The sequence below is a fragment of the Lachancea thermotolerans genome, assembly GCF_000142805.1.
Source record: "Lachancea thermotolerans CBS 6340 chromosome D complete sequence".
Lineage (NCBI taxonomy): Eukaryota > Fungi > Ascomycota > Saccharomycetes > Saccharomycetales > Saccharomycetaceae > Lachancea > Lachancea thermotolerans.
This window is the reverse complement of record NC_013080.1, coordinates 1,232,416-1,251,926: the sequence shown is the minus strand read 5'-3', so window position 1 is coordinate 1,251,926 and position 19,511 is coordinate 1,232,416. Positions and strand designations below refer to the sequence as shown.

General features: G+C 49.3%; 8 protein-coding genes across 8 annotated transcripts; 6 read left to right on the top strand and 2 right to left on the bottom strand.

The window, feature by feature from the left end:
• Positions 1 to 775: 775 nt before the first annotated feature.
• KLTH0D15180g (epoxide hydrolase) lies at positions 776 to 1,618 on the top strand (the record flags this gene model as incomplete). Its single annotated transcript, XM_002553324.1, has 1 exon — positions 776 to 1,618. One exon carries the CDS (start codon positions 776 to 778, stop codon positions 1,616 to 1,618), a length of 843 nt encoding a protein of 280 aa, XP_002553370.1.
• Positions 1,619 to 2,404: 786 nt separating this feature from the next.
• MTR2 (Mtr2p) lies at positions 2,405 to 2,920 on the bottom strand (the record flags this gene model as incomplete). Its single annotated transcript, XM_002553323.1, has 1 exon — positions 2,405 to 2,920. The coding sequence occupies one exon, from the start codon at positions 2,918 to 2,920 to the stop codon at positions 2,405 to 2,407; it is 516 nt and encodes a 171-aa protein (XP_002553369.1).
• An 856-nt stretch (positions 2,921 to 3,776) lies between these two features.
• On the top strand, positions 3,777 to 5,363 carry ASH1 (DNA-binding transcription repressor ASH1; the record flags this gene model as incomplete). Its single annotated transcript, XM_002553322.1, has 1 exon — positions 3,777 to 5,363. One exon carries the CDS (start codon positions 3,777 to 3,779, stop codon positions 5,361 to 5,363), a length of 1,587 nt encoding a protein of 528 aa, XP_002553368.1.
• Positions 5,364 to 5,957: 594 nt separating this feature from the next.
• On the top strand, positions 5,958 to 7,298 carry SPE1 (ornithine decarboxylase SPE1; the record flags this gene model as incomplete). Its single annotated transcript, XM_002553321.1, has 1 exon — positions 5,958 to 7,298. The coding sequence occupies one exon, from the start codon at positions 5,958 to 5,960 to the stop codon at positions 7,296 to 7,298; it is 1,341 nt and encodes a 446-aa protein (XP_002553367.1).
• Positions 7,299 to 7,463: 165 nt separating this feature from the next.
• Positions 7,464 to 8,378, top strand: LOT5 (Lot5p; the record flags this gene model as incomplete). Its single annotated transcript, XM_002553320.1, has 1 exon — positions 7,464 to 8,378. The coding sequence occupies one exon, from the start codon at positions 7,464 to 7,466 to the stop codon at positions 8,376 to 8,378; it is 915 nt and encodes a 304-aa protein (XP_002553366.1).
• A 1,639-nt stretch (positions 8,379 to 10,017) lies between these two features.
• Positions 10,018 to 16,170, top strand: FAS1 (tetrafunctional fatty acid synthase subunit FAS1; the record flags this gene model as incomplete). The annotated part of the gene is made up of 1 exon (XM_002553319.1): positions 10,018 to 16,170. The coding sequence occupies one exon, from the start codon at positions 10,018 to 10,020 to the stop codon at positions 16,168 to 16,170; it is 6,153 nt and encodes a 2,050-aa protein (XP_002553365.1).
• Positions 16,171 to 16,610: 440 nt separating this feature from the next.
• Positions 16,611 to 17,405, bottom strand: BER1 (Ber1p; the record flags this gene model as incomplete). Its single annotated transcript, XM_002553318.1, has 1 exon — positions 16,611 to 17,405. One exon carries the CDS (start codon positions 17,403 to 17,405, stop codon positions 16,611 to 16,613), a length of 795 nt encoding a protein of 264 aa, XP_002553364.1.
• A 471-nt stretch (positions 17,406 to 17,876) lies between these two features.
• Positions 17,877 to 19,160, top strand: PRS1 (ribose phosphate diphosphokinase subunit PRS1; the record flags this gene model as incomplete). The annotated part of the gene is made up of 1 exon (XM_002553317.1): positions 17,877 to 19,160. The coding sequence occupies one exon, from the start codon at positions 17,877 to 17,879 to the stop codon at positions 19,158 to 19,160; it is 1,284 nt and encodes a 427-aa protein (XP_002553363.1).
• Between the last annotated feature and the right edge of the window lie 351 nt (positions 19,161 to 19,511).

The following is a 19,511-nucleotide window of genomic DNA, read 5'->3' as shown; positions in this document are numbered from 1 at the left end:
GCGGATGAGAAATACTAAAATACTTGGAACTTTGGGATCCTTCGGAGCAATGCTTAAGGTTTGCTAGGGCACGATCGAAACCAGAGTTACAAAAGCCTGTCAGTTTCCAGAAGTCAGCGTCGGTTTGTTTTGAGTTGAACTTTCCACCGCTATGGTAACCTTTATTATCGCGGAATTTCCTCCCTTATTCTCTGTGCTTCTTCTAGCCTCGAAGCGAATTAGATTGGCGCAAACTTGCATAATGACGCATTAGTAAAAAATGATTTGACGCTCGACAAGCTACAGACACGGCGGAGAATCAGCTAAGGGCCGTGATGACACAAAGTTACTGTCAGAAGCCCGAACCAGACGATAGTGACTTAGGGACGATGAGGGGTGGTGTCGCCAGTACAACTTTCACCCCAGAGTCAAGTCTAATCCACCCCTAGAAACTTTGTGTAAACCTGGATGATTTTCACAGTTAACAAGACCTTTATCTTGGGCAAGAGAGACCACGGGGAGGTATATGTACCATCATCCACGAGGTAGTTTACCGATCTTGTTACGGAGAACCTAGTCGACGAATTTGGCAACCTCTCATACAACGACAGAGACCCGCGTCAATACAAAAGTGATGAGTAATCCGTTCGAATCCGTACAGTGTGTTTTGTTCATTGTTTAAATACGCTTCTGTTGGGCCAAGAGAACGTTTCAACTTTAAGTTGGGCCGACTCCTGATCTTCTCTTAACTGGCGAACTCAATAAGAGTTGTCCTCTTACTGTTTTGGAGGATATAATGTCTGAAGTGAAACATGAAATAGCGTTTGTTAATGGGATACGCCTGCATTATGTTCGGGCGGGTAAGGGTGAGCCGGTTTTGCTAGTGCAAGGCTGGCCGCAGACCTGGTACGAATGGCACTGCGTAATCCCTCTTCTCGTTGCAGGTGGCCATGAAATCATTGCCGTTGATATGCGCGGGTCAGGTGATTCTGATAAACCAGACTCAGGTTATGACAGTAATTCTGTTGCCGAAGACCCTCACGCGCTTGTGAAGCATCTAGGGTTTGAAAAGATCCGTGTTGTTTCGCACGGCAACGGCGCGCGCGTTTCCTATGCCTATGCAGCTAATTACCGGAGTGAGGTAAAGAGCTTGGTTTTTTTGGAAAGTAAAATACTGGGTATCGAAAGCGATGATGATGCAGAAAAGGAATACTGGCATTTCGGATTCCACCAGGCTCCTGATCTTGCGCAGTTGCTCGTGACTGGTCGTGAACGAAAATACCTGAGCTACTTTTTCAAAACGTACTCGTACGACCCCAATTCTACTACAGAATCAGATTTGGATGAGTTTGTGAGATGCTACTCAGCGCCCGGCGGCCTGAGGGGAGGGTTTGAGTTCTATAAGGCCTTTCCTGAGTCAGCGTGCCAGAGCCGTGAACTGGCTGTTAGAAAGCTGGATATTCCCGTTCTTGCGTGGGGAGGCTCGCATTGTATGGGCGAAATCAGTTACCGCAGTATGACGCTGGTTGCAAATAATGTCGCAGGAGGAATTATCCCGGAGTATGGCCACTGGATCCCAGACGAAAAGCCGGATTTTATCGCGAAAGAAATATTAGCATTCCACAAAAAAAGCGGCTGAACGGGTTGGTTCGATGCGGTTATCAGGGTGTGCCGCGAAGCAGTAGCGCTACTTTTTCTACCCGCCGTTCCGCTTTCTATACACTCAGCAGAATATACATAATGTGCCCTGCAAAGCTTCTGCCAATGTCAATTCGAAAATCAACTTGAGGGGGCTTTTCTTCAAAATCCAGGATATGCCACTGTCTCGATTCAGCTTCTTTTCCATAGCGGAACAAACCCCTTCCTTCAGCTGCGGTCGAGACTCAGGTATCTTCGAGGAGTCTTGTCATAGATCCATAATCACCTTACGTTCTAGATCTGAATTTAAGTCTGAAACATTATAAAAGGTTAGTCGCCAGTTTTCCGGTGTTATGTCATCAATGTATGGACCAAAAACTCTCTTGTATAACTTTACGCCCTCGAAATCTTTTTGCCGCCCTCTTCGGTTTTCGATTTTAGCCTTGCTTTTGTCCTAATACTTCTCGTGGTTCGCGTGTAGGTCTTTGGGGTTCATTATTGAATACTTTCAACGAATTAAGATACATATAGGCATCTGCTACGAAATTTGTGAAAATTGGGTAGAGAAAACATTTCTCCAAGCAGCGGAAGAAAGAGTTCTCTAGGCGAACTCGTAGCCGTACGTAGAGCCGTTCACAAGTACTTTAGTTTGCACTGGTCTTGTAGCTCGCATGTTGCGTGGACAGATTTAAACTCATGTAGAGTAAGACTGTTCACTTATTAGGTTTCTAGTCACGTGTTCAGACCGGCGTCACGCGCACCTCGCGCCCCGCGTGCCTTTCTCCGCCTACACCACCATCAGCGAGTCCTCCGGCCGGTACACCATCGTGTAGTTGAAGCTCGAGATCACGCCGTTGAAGTCGCCGCCCAGCGCGCGCTCGTCCACCACCAGTTGTAGCGACAGCCCGAAGTACGGCCCCCACAGCGGGCGGTGCTTGCCCGCGGGCCCCGTGGGCCCCACGCCTGCGCCCGCCGGCGCAGGCACGGCCGCGTCCTGGCCCGCCTTGTCGCGCCCGCTCTCGTCGAACCGCACTTTTCCGTTCACGCTGCACACCGCGCTGCCCGTGCCGGGGATCACGTGGAAGTCCACCCCCGTCAATACGTGCTGCGTCTGCACCACGCACCGCTGCCACGTCTCCAGAAACCCGGCCGGCTGTGGGAACGCGCTGGCGTTCACGATGATCTTGCACCCGGCCGGCTGGAACCATTGCACCAGCGGCGCCAGCTGCTGCGAGTCTGTTTCGTCCAGAAACGTGAAGATCCTCTTCACAAAGTTCTCCGCCGCCTGCGACTGCCCGTTCATCCTGGCCACACACGTCTGCGCTGCGGAAACTGCTTGCTAAAGACTTGTAGACGCTGTCTGCCCGTAATTTTTCACGCTGCCTTCCCCCAGCGTGACCGTAGCCGGGTAATGTGCATCATCCTCTGCTCTGATTTTCCAGCCGCCCAGCTCCCGCGGTAAACAGGATCCTCGTCTCCACGCCCGACAGCACGCAAGTATCAAGCTGGGCACACCGACCTCCGAGTTCCCCGCGCCAGCGCCATCTGGTAGAGCCCCGTAAGCCGCAGATCGCGCTCGAAATGGTAATCGTTTTGTACGGGTGTTGGTCAATATTCCAATTTCGCCGCTACCAGCCCTCTCGAATTATGTCAGAATTAAATTTGATCCACATATTGGATTAAGCCCAGCCATGGGAAAATACCCGACACTGGCACTGGCGCACCGGGAATTTGCGCACCTGCTCCCTGTAAAAGCTGTGCACAGCACGCCAGCGGCGTACTCGTCAGCCGCCGTAAAAAAACGCAGTGCGCCTGCGCCGGGCTGAACCAAACAAAGTGGCTTGATCTGGCACCTAGGGAATGCGGCCAGAGGAGTTCCCTCGCGCAATGTAGTCTCGGAGAAGCGCTCTCTGCATATAAATAAAAAGGACCCCAGAAGTTTCCGCCGGCCGTGCCTCTGGTATCGGGACAACTGCGATCCGAATACTACTCCGCTTCACCGCTCGTCAGCATACCAATTCTACACGCACAATCGCTACTGCGCACCATCACTCGCTAAACGCGCCCCGCTCTCCCTCATTCTCACACTCTCTCCCTCTCTCGCTCCGTCGACCACTCTTCGACCTCACTCGTCGCCCTTTTCTTCACCTTCGCACGCGATGTCCACATTCTCTGCACCCATGGTCCCCACCGTTTCTGCTGGTCCAGAAACCAACACCCGCAGAAAGAGATCTTTCGACGACCTCCTGCTTCCCTCGCTGGGCTTCGACTCTTCTCATGTTTACAACCACGAGAGCGCCTACCTGTTTCAACCGGTCGCGCTTGACCGCCATAACAAGCGCGCGCGCACAGCGCCTGCGTCTCCCACCGGCGTGGGTTCATTAACTCCCCACACGTCTCCCCTTCTTAATAAGGGCACCATCAACCCGATTTCGCTCCCTCCTGTCCCTTCCGTCCTCAACCTTGCTCAGAGCGGTGCCCCCACCACGTTGCGCGAAAGCTTGTCGAACCCCGAGTACATTCCTTCAACGCCAACGCTGAGCCGTGTAGCTCATCGCGATTCGTTTATCAAGCCCTCGCAAAAAGGGCCCCTGCCCTCACTTAGACACCTTCGCCTTCTTCCCCACCCTAAGGTTCAAGAGCACGCCTACCGTTTCCCTGATACCTCTGAAAACACGCCGATATGGAGGGAAAGTTTGATGAACTGGTGCAAGAGCGAGAATTATCAAGACTATCAGCAAATCGCAAAAGAAGTGCAGCGCTGCGTTTATTCCGACTCTGCGCCGGGGCTGAACATTTTGGCCAACGTTGCTACCATAACCCAGAAGATTCCCTCGATTTTGAATCCTGTTGACCAGTTTCACGACCTCTCCGACTCGGCGTCCACAGATGGTGTGGTTACGCCACCAATGAGTCCCCGCAACGCAACAGCGGCTGGACGCAGCGGTCCACTCACATTTACGCCCACCTTGAGCGAGAAACTCGTGCAGACCATAAGGCAAAAACGAGCGGGCTCGCATAGGAAGACTAACAGTTTCAAAGCCCGAGAAATGAAAAAGTTGCTGAACAACAGGGATGTTCTGTCTATAGACTCAAAGGGAAAGGTTGAAAAGCCTGCACGCAAGCGCAAGACGAGCTCTCCTTCCTCTCCCCAACAGCTGGTGATGAAAATCAGCACTTTGTCGCCTCTCAGAACCCCACTCAGTGGAACCGCTCTTCCCAAGGGTCCTGCTATGGGAGCCACTCCCCCCACAAGCAGAAACTCTATTACCAGGACACCGCAGCGGTCTGTCTCACCTGTTCGCGCTGTCTCGCCTCCACGAACCCACGTATTTGTACTAAACGAGCCAAGAACTCCGCCCATGAGTTCCCATACGGTGGCAAGTTCAGGCAGGAGTGGCGGCAGCCCACGGTCTGAAGCATGTCAGACCAAAAAAACAACCTCTCCCAAACGCACCTCGAACCGGACTTGTATATCTTGTCTGTCCAGCGACTCCCCATGTTGGAGGCCCTCTTGGACTAACAAGAAACAGGATCAATTGTGCAACTCTTGCGGTCTACGATACAAAAAGACGCAGACAAGATGCCTCAATGAGACCTGCCGCAAAATCCCATCGAAAGGTGAACTTGCTATAATGAAAGCAAATGGAAAAATCACAAGGACCAATAGCGACGGTACGCTTACGGAGGGCTTGGGATGTCTATTTTGCAATAGCATGGTCGAGATTAGGGAGAAACCCTCATGAAAGGTGGAAGCCAAGCGCAGGTCACGAAGTTCATCACCCACCTCCAAGCAGCAATCCCTCGAGACAGAACCACAGGAGTCATTTTGCATAGCGCCAAAGGCGCGTACCTTAGAATTTACATATTTAACAGTAATCAGTTCGTGTAATGAACCAAATTATTAATTCAGGATCATCCGGAAGTAATGCTCAGTCACTGTTGACTGGTTGTCTGACATCCTTATTGTGTTGTGTATTTTAAGCTCCGATCAAATGAGAGCGAAAGAGATAGAAACTTAAATTCCAGCAAAAAAATCACGAAGCCTGCACCATAATGCTAGCCAATAGGGTAGTAAATACAGAAAGTACCGCGTTCTTAGTAACCATATATTATTTTGAACTAGGCCCTTAGAGAAACTGAAACCTTAAGGGCTCTCAACTGTTTTTTTTTTCCTCTCAATTATATTAGCCGTTATCCAAACGCCTGTCATTGGGGCGGTTTTTTTTTTTTTCAATTAAAAAATCGAAATCAATTTGCGATTAAAACAATCGTTACAAAAACGCCCATCAGATTGGAAGAACTGTTATCCAACGTCTAGCCATAGCGTTTGAGACCCGATGTCCACTCTACAAGATGTCAGAACCTTGATTAGCGCTGAAAAGAGCTATGAAACTGATATATTGTCGAATCAAGGTGCAACTACGAAGCCCTGCATCGTAGCTGATTCTAAAGGGAAGTCGATCAAATTAGCCCACGAGAGCATATACGAGGCCTTGCGCACTCGTGTGGAGGGCATTAACCAGGAGGTTTGTGAGGCGGGAGACGAGAACTCGTTCTTCGTCTGCGACTTGGGAGAAGTCAAACGGTTGTACGAGCATTGGCACGCGATGCTGCCCCGGGTGCATCCATTCTACGCTGTGAAATCCAACCCAGACAGACAAGTTTTGGAAACGCTTGTTAAGCTAGGTGCCAACTTTGACTGCGCCTCAAAGTCTGAGATTGAAATGGTTTTGAACCTTGGCGTCGAGCCCTCCAGAATTATCTATGCCAACCCATGCAAGGCTTCATCCTTCATCAGATACGCCAAAAACAGCGATGTGCGCAAATCAACCTTCGACAACGTGGAAGAGCTTGCCAAAATTAAAAAGTATCATCCAGAGTCTGAGCTTCTGCTCAGAATTGCTACTGACGACTCTACGGCTCAGTGCAGACTTTCCACGAAGTATGGCTGCGAAATGGAGGGCGTAGGCTCACTGCTAGCCAAGGTTAAGGAACTCGGCCTCAACCTTGTTGGTGTTTCTTTCCACATCGGCTCGGGCGCGTCAGACTTTGGGTCATTCTACAAAGCGGTCCGCGACGCGCGCCAAGTTTTCGATCTTGCTCGTGAGCGTTACGGCCTGCAAAACGTTCACATCTTGGATATCGGAGGCGGCTTCCAACTCGACTCATTTGCGGAATCGAGCGCTGTTTTGAACGCGGCTCTTGAGGAGTTCTTCCCTCTTGGAAGCGGTACCGACATTATTGCCGAACCAGGCCGTTTCTTCGCTGCGTCCCCCTTCACACTTGCTTGCCATGTCATCGCGAAGAGAGCCCACGATGAAAAGGAGTCCATGCTCTACATCAATGATGGCGTTTACGGCAACATGAACTGCATCCTTTTCGACCACCAGAAGCCTACGCCTAGAGTTCTCTACCATAACCAGCAGTTCCAGTACTGGGACTTCGAATCGTCCTCTTCCACGGCCAATGCCCAATGCCAGCACAAAGTGTCCATCTGGGGGCCCACATGTGACGGTCTCGACTGCATCACCAGCGAGTACTACCTAAAGCACGACCTTGTTGTAGGGGACTGGCTGTACTTCCCTGTGTTGGGCGCTTACACCTCGTCTGCCGCGACTCAATTCAATGGGTTCGAGCAAGTGGCCGATGTGATCTACATTGACTCAACCAGCCAGTAGACTTTTGAGATAGTAACAAAGCTTTGTAGGTCGCTTCTATTTTACGTATCCCGGTGTAGCTGCTTCGGCTGTTTCTACTCTGTTCTGTCTTTGTTGTTCGCACAAGTAAAAAATTAAGCGTCTTTCAGCGATGCATATTTCTCAAACTTCGCTATAGTAATCGCCATGGCGGGAACCGCTGAGGCAGAGTTGATATGTCAACTGGAAAGCACAAAACCTACAGTGGAGAACGTTACTCCATACTCATCGTACCAGCAAACACAGCCGCGACTGAAGGGCTTCTCTCTGTACCAACAGAATGAGCTACCTGTGTTGTACGGCGGAGGACGGGAGTTCCTTCTTAGCTTGATACCGAGCGGCGACGAACCAGCAGACATGGTCCAGGCAGAAGTGGTCGACTTTTTTATCCTGAATACATGCATGGTAATATGGATCAACACGCTTGACAGAGGGCTACGCATTCCCTACCAAAAAGTTGTGTACCACGGCGTGCATCCGATCGAAAGCCCGACGGCCAGCGCGGAAGGGCACTCGTTGGAAATCGTCCTCACAGTACAGCGCGATGCGACCTTGAATCAGCTGTTTCCCGCGGGTGCCCCAACACGCGCTGCCGACCCGCTGGGCGAATTCACGATGTCGACGGTGGAACTCATCCTAAGGCCGAAATACGCGGATTTTGACAGGCACTACAACGACCAAATGGAGAACCTGTTTACGTTCAAGGAATTCGGCCTCAATAGAGGAGACACTTTGGTGGTGAACTGCAGCAAAGCCATCGCGACCTGTATGGACTTTTTCTGCGTGGAGGAGAGCGACGACGAGACAGAGACAGACCAAACCGCGAGCAGCGCGCTGCCCGGGTTTACCGGCGTGGGCGAGTTCCTGCAGGAGCCGCCCGTATACTTCAACAATGGCGCAGCCGACGACCTTGGCGAGGACGACAGGTCGATGAGCCGGTTCCTGGTCGACGGAACGGATGCTGGCATGTCCCTAGAGTTCTGCGGAAATGAGCAGCTCGCGGGGCGCAAGAAACTGTGGGAACACGACGGGCCCGAGTTCCCCAACAAGTACAGAGGTTGAGTGTTCCTGGGCCGGACGGCCAGCCAAGCCGATGCGGTCCCGCGATATGCCTGCACGGGTGTTCGCGCGCCCCGAGCATCCAACATTCCGCTGGCGCCCAACGGCCCCCAGGCCCTGAATTCTCGGACCCAGCTGCTGCCTCGACATTTGGCGCGCTGCTCGCCAAGACTCTGTCCACGTGGTCTGATTACATAAGACCTACCCAACGCACCAACGCATCTTATCCGCCCACACAGAGCGTGTCGTCGGCTGCTGGAACATCACCACTCACGGACATGTGCTAAATTCAACATTTCCAACAACGCCAACAACGCGCCGCCGTTCTGGCTCAACCTCTATACACTACTCCACAACTTTCTGTACAGTGCATCCAGACGGACGCCGAGGAGGTTTCCAACGCATTCACTCGGCTCTAGTCCGGGACGACCCTTTTCGCGGCTACATACACGCCTCACATACGCACACAACATATATATATATATATATATCCTAGCATCCATCGCCCGTTAACATTCATTTGTTTCCGCTTATATTTTTCTATTTGGTTTGTAGTCAGGATCATCAAGTAAGAGTTACACTACCAAGGCGACAATTCCAATTTCCCAGGGAACTGCTCGGCAATACAAGTTTTAACTCTACTTTGTGATAGATTCTTTATACAGCACCAAAAGTCGCACAGGATATTGTTTCCTAAGGTATGTTCATGGTTTATGATTTAGAGTCACTACTACTACAAAACGAGAGCCAAGTGGGCTTGAGTGAGAAAGCAAGCATCCGGACGGAAATTTCGGTATTGCTGTTCCGCAGCATGGTCGTACGCCGAGGTAGATGAGGCACGTTAGCCGCCCACGGAAGGAGGAACCGCCCTTTTCCTGGAGCGAAAAATCCAACAAAATTCCTGGCAAGACGTGCAGGGCGACAGGCTGAAGCACTGCCCCACGCAGGTTTCTGGGCTGCGGAGGCATCCTTCCGCTCTGGGTTTATTTTTTCGTATTCCTAGTCGTGGATAGTGATCCACAACGGCGTTACGGTTTTTTGAGGTTACTAGCGCCCGTGGCGAGGCGCCACGGGCACTCTAAGGAAAGAGCCGTCGAAACAGCATAGCGAGCGGCGGAACCTCACCAAGTCTTGAGCTGGGTTGACGTCCCGCGTGGCGGACGTTCAGCCTTGTTCCAACCTCCGTTGTTCGTGGGCTGTCTCTTGTGTTCGTTTGCCGGCTCTTTTTTTTGTGGCCTTAATTTTTTCACCTCTCCGCGAGGCCTGCAATCCCGTTTTGGCGTAGGGCCCAACAAAATACTTGCGAGGTCAGAAATTTGTGAATTTCACGCGCTGCTCGATCCGCCGTCGCCAAGGGGGTTCTTCCCAACCGATTTCGTTCAGTGCATTTTTTTTTTTTTGCATGCCTCCCGCGTTAAGACTGGAAGATTTCTTGCCACTCTTCTCGCTCAATCGCCCTTTCACTCTCTCGTTCCCAGACCTTCGTTGTACTAACGCTCAGCTCCCAGCTCAATTGGACTTTATTCTTATTATTATTAGTACAGTCATCCGCTCGCACTATTCCCGCTTCGTTTCCCAATTTCTAGTCTAGCGAGTCTGGCTTATACTTATTTTCCCACACACCACCTTCCACAACTGTACAATGAGCTCTTCCAACAGCACTAGAGCCCTGACTTTGTCTCACGGCTCTATCGAGCACGTACTCCCAGTCCCCACAGCCATCTACTTCCAAGGATCGCAGCTGCAAGACCAGTTTTCCAAGCAGCTTCCCGCGGCCAGCGAGGGCTTCGTTGCAGACAACGAGCCTTCGTCTCCTGCGGAGCTGCTCGCCAAGTTCTTGGGCTACGTGGCGTCGTTGGTCGACCCATCTACGCAAGGCCAGTTCGACGACGTCCTGAAGATCAGTCTGGCTGAGTTCGAGACCAGCTATTTGCAGGGCAACGACGTCCACACGCTGGCAGCGAAGCTGCTGGCTGACGAGGACGTGTACCCAACCACTCTAGACAAGGTCAAGGAGCTAATCAAGAACTACTTTAACGCTCGCGTGGCCGCTCAAAAGCCCTTCACTAGATCCGACTCTGCTCTTATCAAGAGTGCGGCCAAGAAGGACTCCCAGCTGGTAGCCATTTTCGGCGGCCAAGGTAACACCGACGACTACTTTGAAGAGCTGCGCGAACTCTACCAGACCTACCACAGTATCATCTCTGACGTCGTCGAGACTGCCGCGTCCAAGTTGGCAGAGCTCGTCAGATCCACCGACGACACCGAGAAGGTGTACACCCAGGGTTTCGATGTCTTGCAATGGCTGCAGCACCCAGAAAAGACCCCCGACAACACCTACCTGCTGTCCATTCCTATCTCATGTCCTTTGATCGGCGTGATTCAGCTGGTACATTACGCTGTCACCGCTCGCGTGCTAGGATTGACTCCTGGCCAGTTGAGAGAACACTTGGTCGGTGCCACCGGTCACTCTCAGGGTTTGGCCACTGCTGTGGCCATCGCCGAAGCTGACTCTTGGGAGTCTTTCGAGGAATCGTTGAACAAGACTATCACTCTATTGTTCTTCATCGGCGTGCGTTGTTACCAAGCCTATCCTAATACCTCCCTACCTCCTTCCATGCTAGAGGACTCAGCCGAGAATGGTGAGGGTACCCCATCTCCTATGTTGTCGATCTCTAACTTGACCAAAGACCAGGTTCAGAAATACGTCGACCAGACTAACGCTCATCTTCCAACCGAGAAGCACATTGTGATTTCTTTGGTTAACGGCGCCAGAAACTTGGTGGTCACTGGTCCACCACAATCGTTGTACGGTTTGAATTTGACACTCAGAAAGGCCAAGGCTCCAGCTGGTTTGGATCAAGCCAGAATCCCACACAGTGAGAGAAAGCTCAAATTTTTCAACAGATTTTTGCCTATCGCTTCTCCTTTCCACTCCCATCTTTTGGAACCCGCTAACGAGTTCATTAAGCAGGACCTGAAAGATGCTGGTCTAGAGTTCAAGGCGTCCGACTTGAAGATTCCCGTCTACGATACCTTCGACGGCAAGGACCTAAGGTCCTACAGCGGCTCCATTGCGGAAAGAATTACTCTCTGTATCACGAAATTGCCCGTCAACTGGGAACTCACAACCCGTTTCCACGCCACCCACATCTTGGACTTCGGCCCAGGTGGATCTTCAGGTCTTGGTGTGTTGACTCATCGTAACAAGGATGGTACTGGTGTCCGTGTCATTGTCGCTGGCGCTTTGGAGCAGAACTTGGATGACGAGTTCGGCTTTAAGCAGGAGATTTTCGATATCTCCTCCGAGGGTTTGAAGTACTCGCCCAACTGGCTGAAAGAATACCACCCTAAGTTGGTGAAGACCAAGGCTGGCAAGGTTTACGTTGACACCAAGTTCTCTAAACTCTTGGGCCGTGCGCCATTGCTGGTTCCTGGTATGACCCCTTGCACCGTGTCTCCAGATTTCGTTGCATCTACTATCAATGCTGGCTACACCATTGAGTTGGCAGGTGGTGGCTACTTCACTCCACAGCACATGATTGGTGCCATCGACAGCGTAGTATCTCAGATAAAGAAGGGTTACGGTTTGGCCATCAACTTGATTTACGTTAACCCAAGAATGTTGCAGTGGGGTATTCCTATGATCAAGGAATTGAGAGAGAAGGGCTACCCAATTCATTCCTTGACTATCGGTGCTGGTGTTCCATCTTTGGAGGTTGCCAGTGAATACATTGAGACTTTGGGGCTAACTTACTTAGGTCTAAAGCCAGGTTCTATTGACGCCATTTCTCAAGTGATTACTATCGCCAAAGCTCACCCTAATTTCCCTATTGTTTTGCAATGGACCGGTGGTAGAGGCGGTGGTCACCATTCCTTCGAGGACTTCCATGCTTTGATGTTGCAGATGTACTCTAAAATTAGAAGACACTCTAATATCATCCTTGTCGCTGGTTCTGGGTTCGGTTCCGCTGAGGACACATACCCTTACTTGACCGGTGAATGGTCCAAGAAGTTCAACTACCCACCAATGCCTTTCGACGGTTTTCTCTTCGGCTCTAGAGTGATGATCGCTAAGGAAGCCAAGACCTCCCCTGATGCGAAAAAGGCTATTGCTGCATGCACTGGTGTTCCAGATGAACAATGGGAACAAACTTACAAGAAGCCAACTGGTGGTATTGTTACTGTGCGTTCCGAGATGGGAGAGCCCATCCACAAGCTTGCTACCAGAGGTGTTATGCTATGGAAAGAGCTGGATGAAACCATCTTTAACCTTCCAAAGAACAAGCTACAGCCTGCGTTGGATGCTAAAAAGGACTACATTATTGGAAAGCTGAACGCTGATTTCCAAAAGCCATGGTTCGCTACCGTGAACGGCCAGGTTCGTGACCTCACCGATATGAACTACCAAGAGGTTGCGGAAAGAATGGTTGAATTGATGTACCTGAAATCTCAGAACAAGTGGATTGACGTTTCTTGGAGAAACTTTACCGGTGACTTTTTGCGTCGTGTCGAAGAACGTTTCACTAAGAAGAAGACTGCTTCAATTATTCAATCTTACACTATGCTCGAAGAGCCCGAAAAGGTTCTTACCGCTATTTTCGATGCCTACCCTGCTGCGAAAACCCAGTTCTTGAATGCTCAGGATGTCGACTACTTCCTAACTCTTTGCCAAAGACCCACACAGAAGCCTGTGCCTTTCGTTCCAGTGCTAGACCACAGATTCGAGTTCTTCTTTAAGAAGGATTCGTTGTGGCAATCTGAGTACTTGGAGGCCGTTGTCGACCAAGATGTTGGAAGAACATGTATCTTGCATGGCCCAGTCGCTGCTCAATTTACTAACAAGGTCGACGAACCAATCCAAAGCATCATGGATGGTGTTCACAACGGTCACATTCAGAAGTTGCTAAAGGACTACTACAACAGTGATGAGTCTAAGATTCCAGTCGTCGAATACTTCGGCGGTGAAGATCCTGAAACAGTCAAGTTCGACTCCGCTGAAACTGATGGCAAGATTATTTACCGTGCCTCTGCCTCCACGGACAAGGTGGAGTGGTTCAAACTATTGGCCGGCAACACCAGAAACTGGAGACATGCTTTCTTCTCTACTCCTAGAGTTGTCCAGGACTCTCTGTACGCCGAGAATCCAGTTCAAAAGGTGTTCAAACCAACTGCTAACTCTGTCGTTCAAATTTCCAACCCAGAAGACGCTTCCAAGACTACTATTACCCTCTTGGAACCTGTTCAGGGTGCTTTGAAACCAACCGTTTCTTTGAGACTGGTGAAGGAGAACTTGATGGAACTCCAGCTCATTGAAAACAGAACAATTGACGGAACTCCAGTGAGCCTTCCTCTATTGTACAAGTACCAGCCAGATGACGGTTTCGCTCCAATTGCAGAGGTTATGGACGGACGCAACGACCGTATCAAGGAATTGTACTGGAAATTATGGATTGACGAGCCATTCAACCTTGACTTTGACCCCAAGAACCCAATTCAAGGTGGTGAAGTTACTATCACCGCAAAGGATATTGCAGAGTTCACCCACGCCATTGGCAACAAATGCGAGGATTTCGTCTCAAGACCAGGTAGAAAACTTCTGGCCCCTATGGACTTTGCCATTGTTGTCGGCTGGAGAGCCATCATCAAGGCAATCTTCCCCAAGACTGTCGATGGTGATTTGTTGAAATTGGTTCACATGTCCAACGGCTACAGAATGATTCCTGGTGCCGAGCCTCTACAAGAGGGCGACGTTATTTCATCTAACGCCGTGATCAAAAGCGTCGTGAACCAGCCAAGCGGAAAGATTGTTGAGGTTATTGGAACACTGAGTAGAAAGGGCTCTCCAGTCATGGAAGTTACCTCATCATTTTTTTACCGTGGCAAATACGAAGACTTCGAAAACACCTTCCAGAAGGTTGTTGAGCCAGTTTACCAGGTGCAGATCAAGTCCGCCAAGGACGTTGCAGTCTTGCGCTCCAAGGAATGGTTCCAACTGGATGACGAAGATGTTGATCTCCTCGGAAAGACTTTGACTTTCGAAACTGAGACTGCTGTCACTTTCAAGAACGAAACGGTGTTTAACTCCGTTAAGTGTGAAGGTAAAATCAAGATGGAGTTGCCAACCAAGGAGAACGTTGAGATCGGTGTTGTCGACTACGAGGCCGGTGAATCTCACGGCAACCCAGTGATTGACTACTTGAACAGACATGGATCCACTCTAGAGCAGAAGGTTAACCTAGAGAACGCCATTCCTATCGCGGTTAAGGACTCTCAAGCTCCTGGCACGAATGAGCCATACGCAAGAGTGTCTGGCGACTTGAACCCTATTCACGTCTCTCGTCACTTTGCTGACTACGCCAACCTACCAGGTACCATTACTCACGGCATGTACTCCTCTGCCGCTGTCAGGGCTCTTGTTGAGACCTGGGCTGCTGATAATGTGTCTTCAAGGGTTCGTGCTTACTCCTGTCAGTTCGTGGGAATGGTTTTGCCTAACACCCCTCTGAAGACTTCTATCCAGCATGTCGGTATGATCAATGGCCGTAAATTGATCAAGTTCGAGACCAAGAACGATCTTGAAGAAGTCGTCATGGTCGGTGAGGCCGAAGTGGAACAACCAGTTTCTACTTTCGTGTTCACTGGTCAAGGTTCGCAGGAACAAGGTATGGGTATGGACTTGTACGAGAAGTCTGAGGTCGCCCAGGTTGTCTGGGATAGAGCTGACGCCCACTTCAAGAAAACCTACGGGTTTTCAATTTTGGAGATTGTCAGAAAGAACCCTACTGAGATGACAATCTTCTTTGGTGGTGAAAAGGGTAGAAAGATCAAATCAAACTACACTCAAATGATCTTTGAGACCATTGTCGATGGCGAGCTAAAGACTGAAAGAATCTTCAAGGACATCACTGAGGAGACTACCTCCTACACTTTCAAGTCCCCAACTGGCCTACTGTCTGCTACCCAATTCACCCAGCCTGCGCTGACTTTGATGGAGAAGGCTTCATTCGAAGACTTGAAGGCTAAGGGATTGATTCCTGCGGACGCTGCATTCGCTGGTCACTCTTTGGGTGAATATGCCGCACTAGCATCCTTAGCCGATGTTATGTCCATTGAGTCGCTTGTTGAGGTTGTGTTTTACAGAGGCATGACCATGCAGGTGGCTGTCCCTAGAGACGACTCAGGCAGATCAAACTATGGTATGGTTGCTGTGAACCCAGGCAGGGTTTCTCCTACTTTCAACCAAGATGCCTTGAAGTTTGTTGTCAAGTGCGTTGACAAGAGAACTGGATGGCTGGTTGAAATTGTCAACTACAACGTTGAGAACCAGCAGTATGTTGCTGCTGGTGACCTGAGAGCTTTGGACACTTTGACTAATGTTCTCAACTTTGTCAAGGTTCAAAAGATTGACATTGTCAAACTGCAGGCCTCGATGTCTCTAGAAGACGTCGAGTCCCACTTGAATGAGATTATCGATGAAGTCTCCAAGAAATCCACCGCAAAGCCTCAGCCAATCGAGCTAGAGAGAGGGTTTGCATGCATCCCACTTCGCGGTATTTCCGTCCCATTTCACTCTTCTTACCTAAGAAATGGTGTGAAGCCTTTCAAGAACTTCCTCAAGAAGAACATTGTCAAGGAGAACGTGAAGGCGGACAGATTGATTGGAAAATACATTCCTAACCTGACTGCCAAGCCATTCCAGATCACCAAGGAATACTTCCAAGATGTTTTCGAACTCACTGGATCTGAGAAGGTCAAGGAGATCTTGGAAAACTGGGAGAAGTATCAAAACTAAACCGGTGAATTCAGCACTGGAACGGACCGGACCAATCATAACCCCTCTTGAGGGAATTTTATCTTGCTACCAACAACTAGATTGCCGGAATTTAACTTAGGAACCTGATAAAGTCCAATTCTCAAATGTTTAACGCTACATGGGCAGGTGGTACTGGGAAATATCACCGCGCATGGGCGCTAACTCATTGGGAGTTCAACTAATTTATGAGACAGTGGTCTAATCTTCTGAGCTTTATTTCCTAAGCTCTATCAGAATCGGGAAACTGATGGGGCAACGGGACTTCTTTCGATGAACAAGGTTCAATTAGACTCGCAGGAAACTATTCGAGGTTGATTTATTGTACATATATATCTGATAATATAATATAGAAAGTTTTTCATTCTTTTAATGTTGACGCCTTCTTCTTGTCTTCTGGTTGCTTAAGATCAAGTCTTTCGCTACTCGATAAGGTGCAATGTCAGATCTGAGAAAGAGTTGATCCATGGCTGATCAGCAAGCGTCTTTCCGTTGTTAAAATCGGTCAAGATTTTGCATTTGCTAAAATGCGTTGGAATTGCGCTGTAGTCTACGACTTGCTCTTGAATCCTAGTCTTGTTCTTGCGACGGTTTTTTCTTGACACGAATGGCTTGAACTCGCTGTCGGGCACGGATTCCTGAGCATTCACCAAACTGTTCAGCAATTTTGAAAGAACAGGATATTTATCAAAGAGCTGAAGCTTGGTATACCTGTCTGTATGCTTAACAATGTGGTTCGCAAGCCATAGATGAGGACGATCTAATGTCACCACGCGCTCGGTAAGATCGAGCGGCGCATGCGGCAGGAAGAAAAGCACATATCTTGCTTCACTGGGTTCCCACGGCGTTTCTTCATCAACCGACCAGTCCGGTCCCAAGTTTTTGATGAAATCTTGGTCTGAGGTAGTGAATACAGGGTCATATACTGAGACGCGAATTGGCTCTCCCTCTGAAGGTTTGAGGTGATCGCAAGTTTCCAGTAGAAGAGCTAGCTGATATAGCGCAGCAAACTCCTCGTGAAAGCTGCCGATCGCCAGACATCTTACTCGACGAATGTCTTTACTGTGTGGCTCCAGATGTTCTTTCAGGTTTTTGAACATTTCTGAGCTACGCACCGTTTCTCGGTGCTTTGCAAGCGAAACATCGAAGCCCACCTGGCCTCTTGGTTCCTTCGTTCTGCGTACCTGCCTAAAACCGCTTTCCAGACTCTCTGTCATCGACAAGTATCAAGCCCGTCTCGACAAGCTAACCTCATCGGTCTGACTTCGTTCACGTTGCATTTTCTGCAACGTCACGTGCAAAAGGCTTTGTCCGTTTATATATCGACTACTAAATCTCAAAAATTTTCCATTTATCTCCTTCGCCAATTTCAAGTCATCTCTTGAATTTATGAGATTGAATCCTCTGTGAGCCCTTCTCCGTGTGCTATCGTCTAGACTTGAAGCAGCAAGTCTATTTGGATTCAGCACCCTTCGCATTTTACCGCTTTTTCCTTGGCCTGCGAGAATTTTTGGTCACACCTAGATAAGACAATCTCCGTTGGTTTAAAAGAACCTAAGATAAGGTTAAATTAACGTGTCTGACTATTTAGGACCCTGCCCGCTATAGTTTCCCTGCCCAAGCTGAACTCTATCGCTTCAGAATACCGCTCACGTCCATCAGATACTTTGAACGCAGATAATCGAGAAATGCGTAAATGCAAAGTGTTTGTCGGGAATTCCCACCCTGAACTGGGCAACTTGGTGTGCCAACGCCTGGGTATTGAACCAGCTCCATGCACACTCAAGAAGTTTGCCAATGGTGAGACGTCGGTCCAAATCGGCGTTTCTGTTCGTGATGAGGACGTATACGTAATCCAGTCTGGATCGCCCTCTATAAACGATGACATTATGGAGTTGCTTATTCTGGTTTCGGCGTGCAGAGGAGGTTCCGCCAAGAAAATCACAGCTGTTATTCCCCAGTTTCCTTACTCCAAGCAGTGCAAAATGAAGAAACACAGAGGTGCCATCACTGCTAGAATGCTGGCTAATCTGCTAATTATGGCGGGAGCTGATCATGTTGTTTCTATGGACTTGCATGCCTCTCAGATGCAGGGGTTTTTCAGCAAACCCGTTGACAACTTGTACGGAGGACCCAGCTTGGCCAGATGGATCAGAGAAAACGTCGAAGACTACGAGGATGCTGTGGTGGTCTCTAAAAACCCAGGAGGTACGAAAAGGGTCACTGCTTTGGCAGACACATTGAAGATTAACTTTGCAATGATCCACACTGACCGTCGTCGCTCAAAGGACCTGTACGCACAGAATAAGAATAGGCACCAGCTTATGCTTAGAAAACAGTCAATGCTAAGAAAAAATAAGCCAATTGTCAGACCTGGCGAGACCCCCGGCGAGGAGGAAAACATCATTTTGACTAATGGGATCCAAACTGCCAGAGTCGTCAAGGGGCATGTTGTCGACGACGACGACTATGCCGACGATGCTCTAATGTCTGATTCAGAGAACGACTCAGAAGCTCAGTCGTCAGTCAGTGATTCTTATGCTTTAGGAGGATCATACGACGCTGTAGACTCTGACGACGAGGAAGGGCCAGAATTCGTCGATCAAGAAAAGTTAATCACTTTGGTCGGAAATGTTAATGGACGCTCCGCTATCATTCTGGATGACATGATTGACAGACCAGGGTCGTTTATTAGTGCTGCAGAACATTTAGTCAAAAACTGTGGGGCCAAGAAAGTGTATGTTGTCGCCACGCATGGTGTCTTCACAGGTGACTGCCTTGAAAGGTTGGAACAATCAGCGTCTATCCATCAAGTTGTCTCGACCAACACCTACCCTATTTCCGAGCAGAAGCTACAGTCTTCTAAGAAGCTAGTAGTGATTGATGTGTCTTCGATCTTTGCCGAATGCATCCGTCGTGATCATTATGGTGAGAGTATATCTGTTCTCTTTGACTCCTTGGCTTCCTTGTGAGAAATTTTACCTTAACAATGGGAATGGGGAACATGCATTACAATTTGTACTGGAAATACTACCAAGAAAACCTTCTGAATCTTTTGAGTTTTTTCTTGAGACTTTTCACATAAACAATTACCCAATGATGCAGCCAACGGGTTGCAGGACATGCCTAACTTAGCTATAGGTATTGTACTAACGGAGCATTGGAATATTAAACGCCATCCTTAATCGGATATCACCAAGTCCCTAGCTGAACAATCTTCGTTCAGCGAGCAGGAAAGCATATGCGCAAGTCTATAAGCCTTGGTATTATCGCATAGGCCTTTCCTGGGATGCCAACGGTGATCACATTCTTGAAAAATTCTT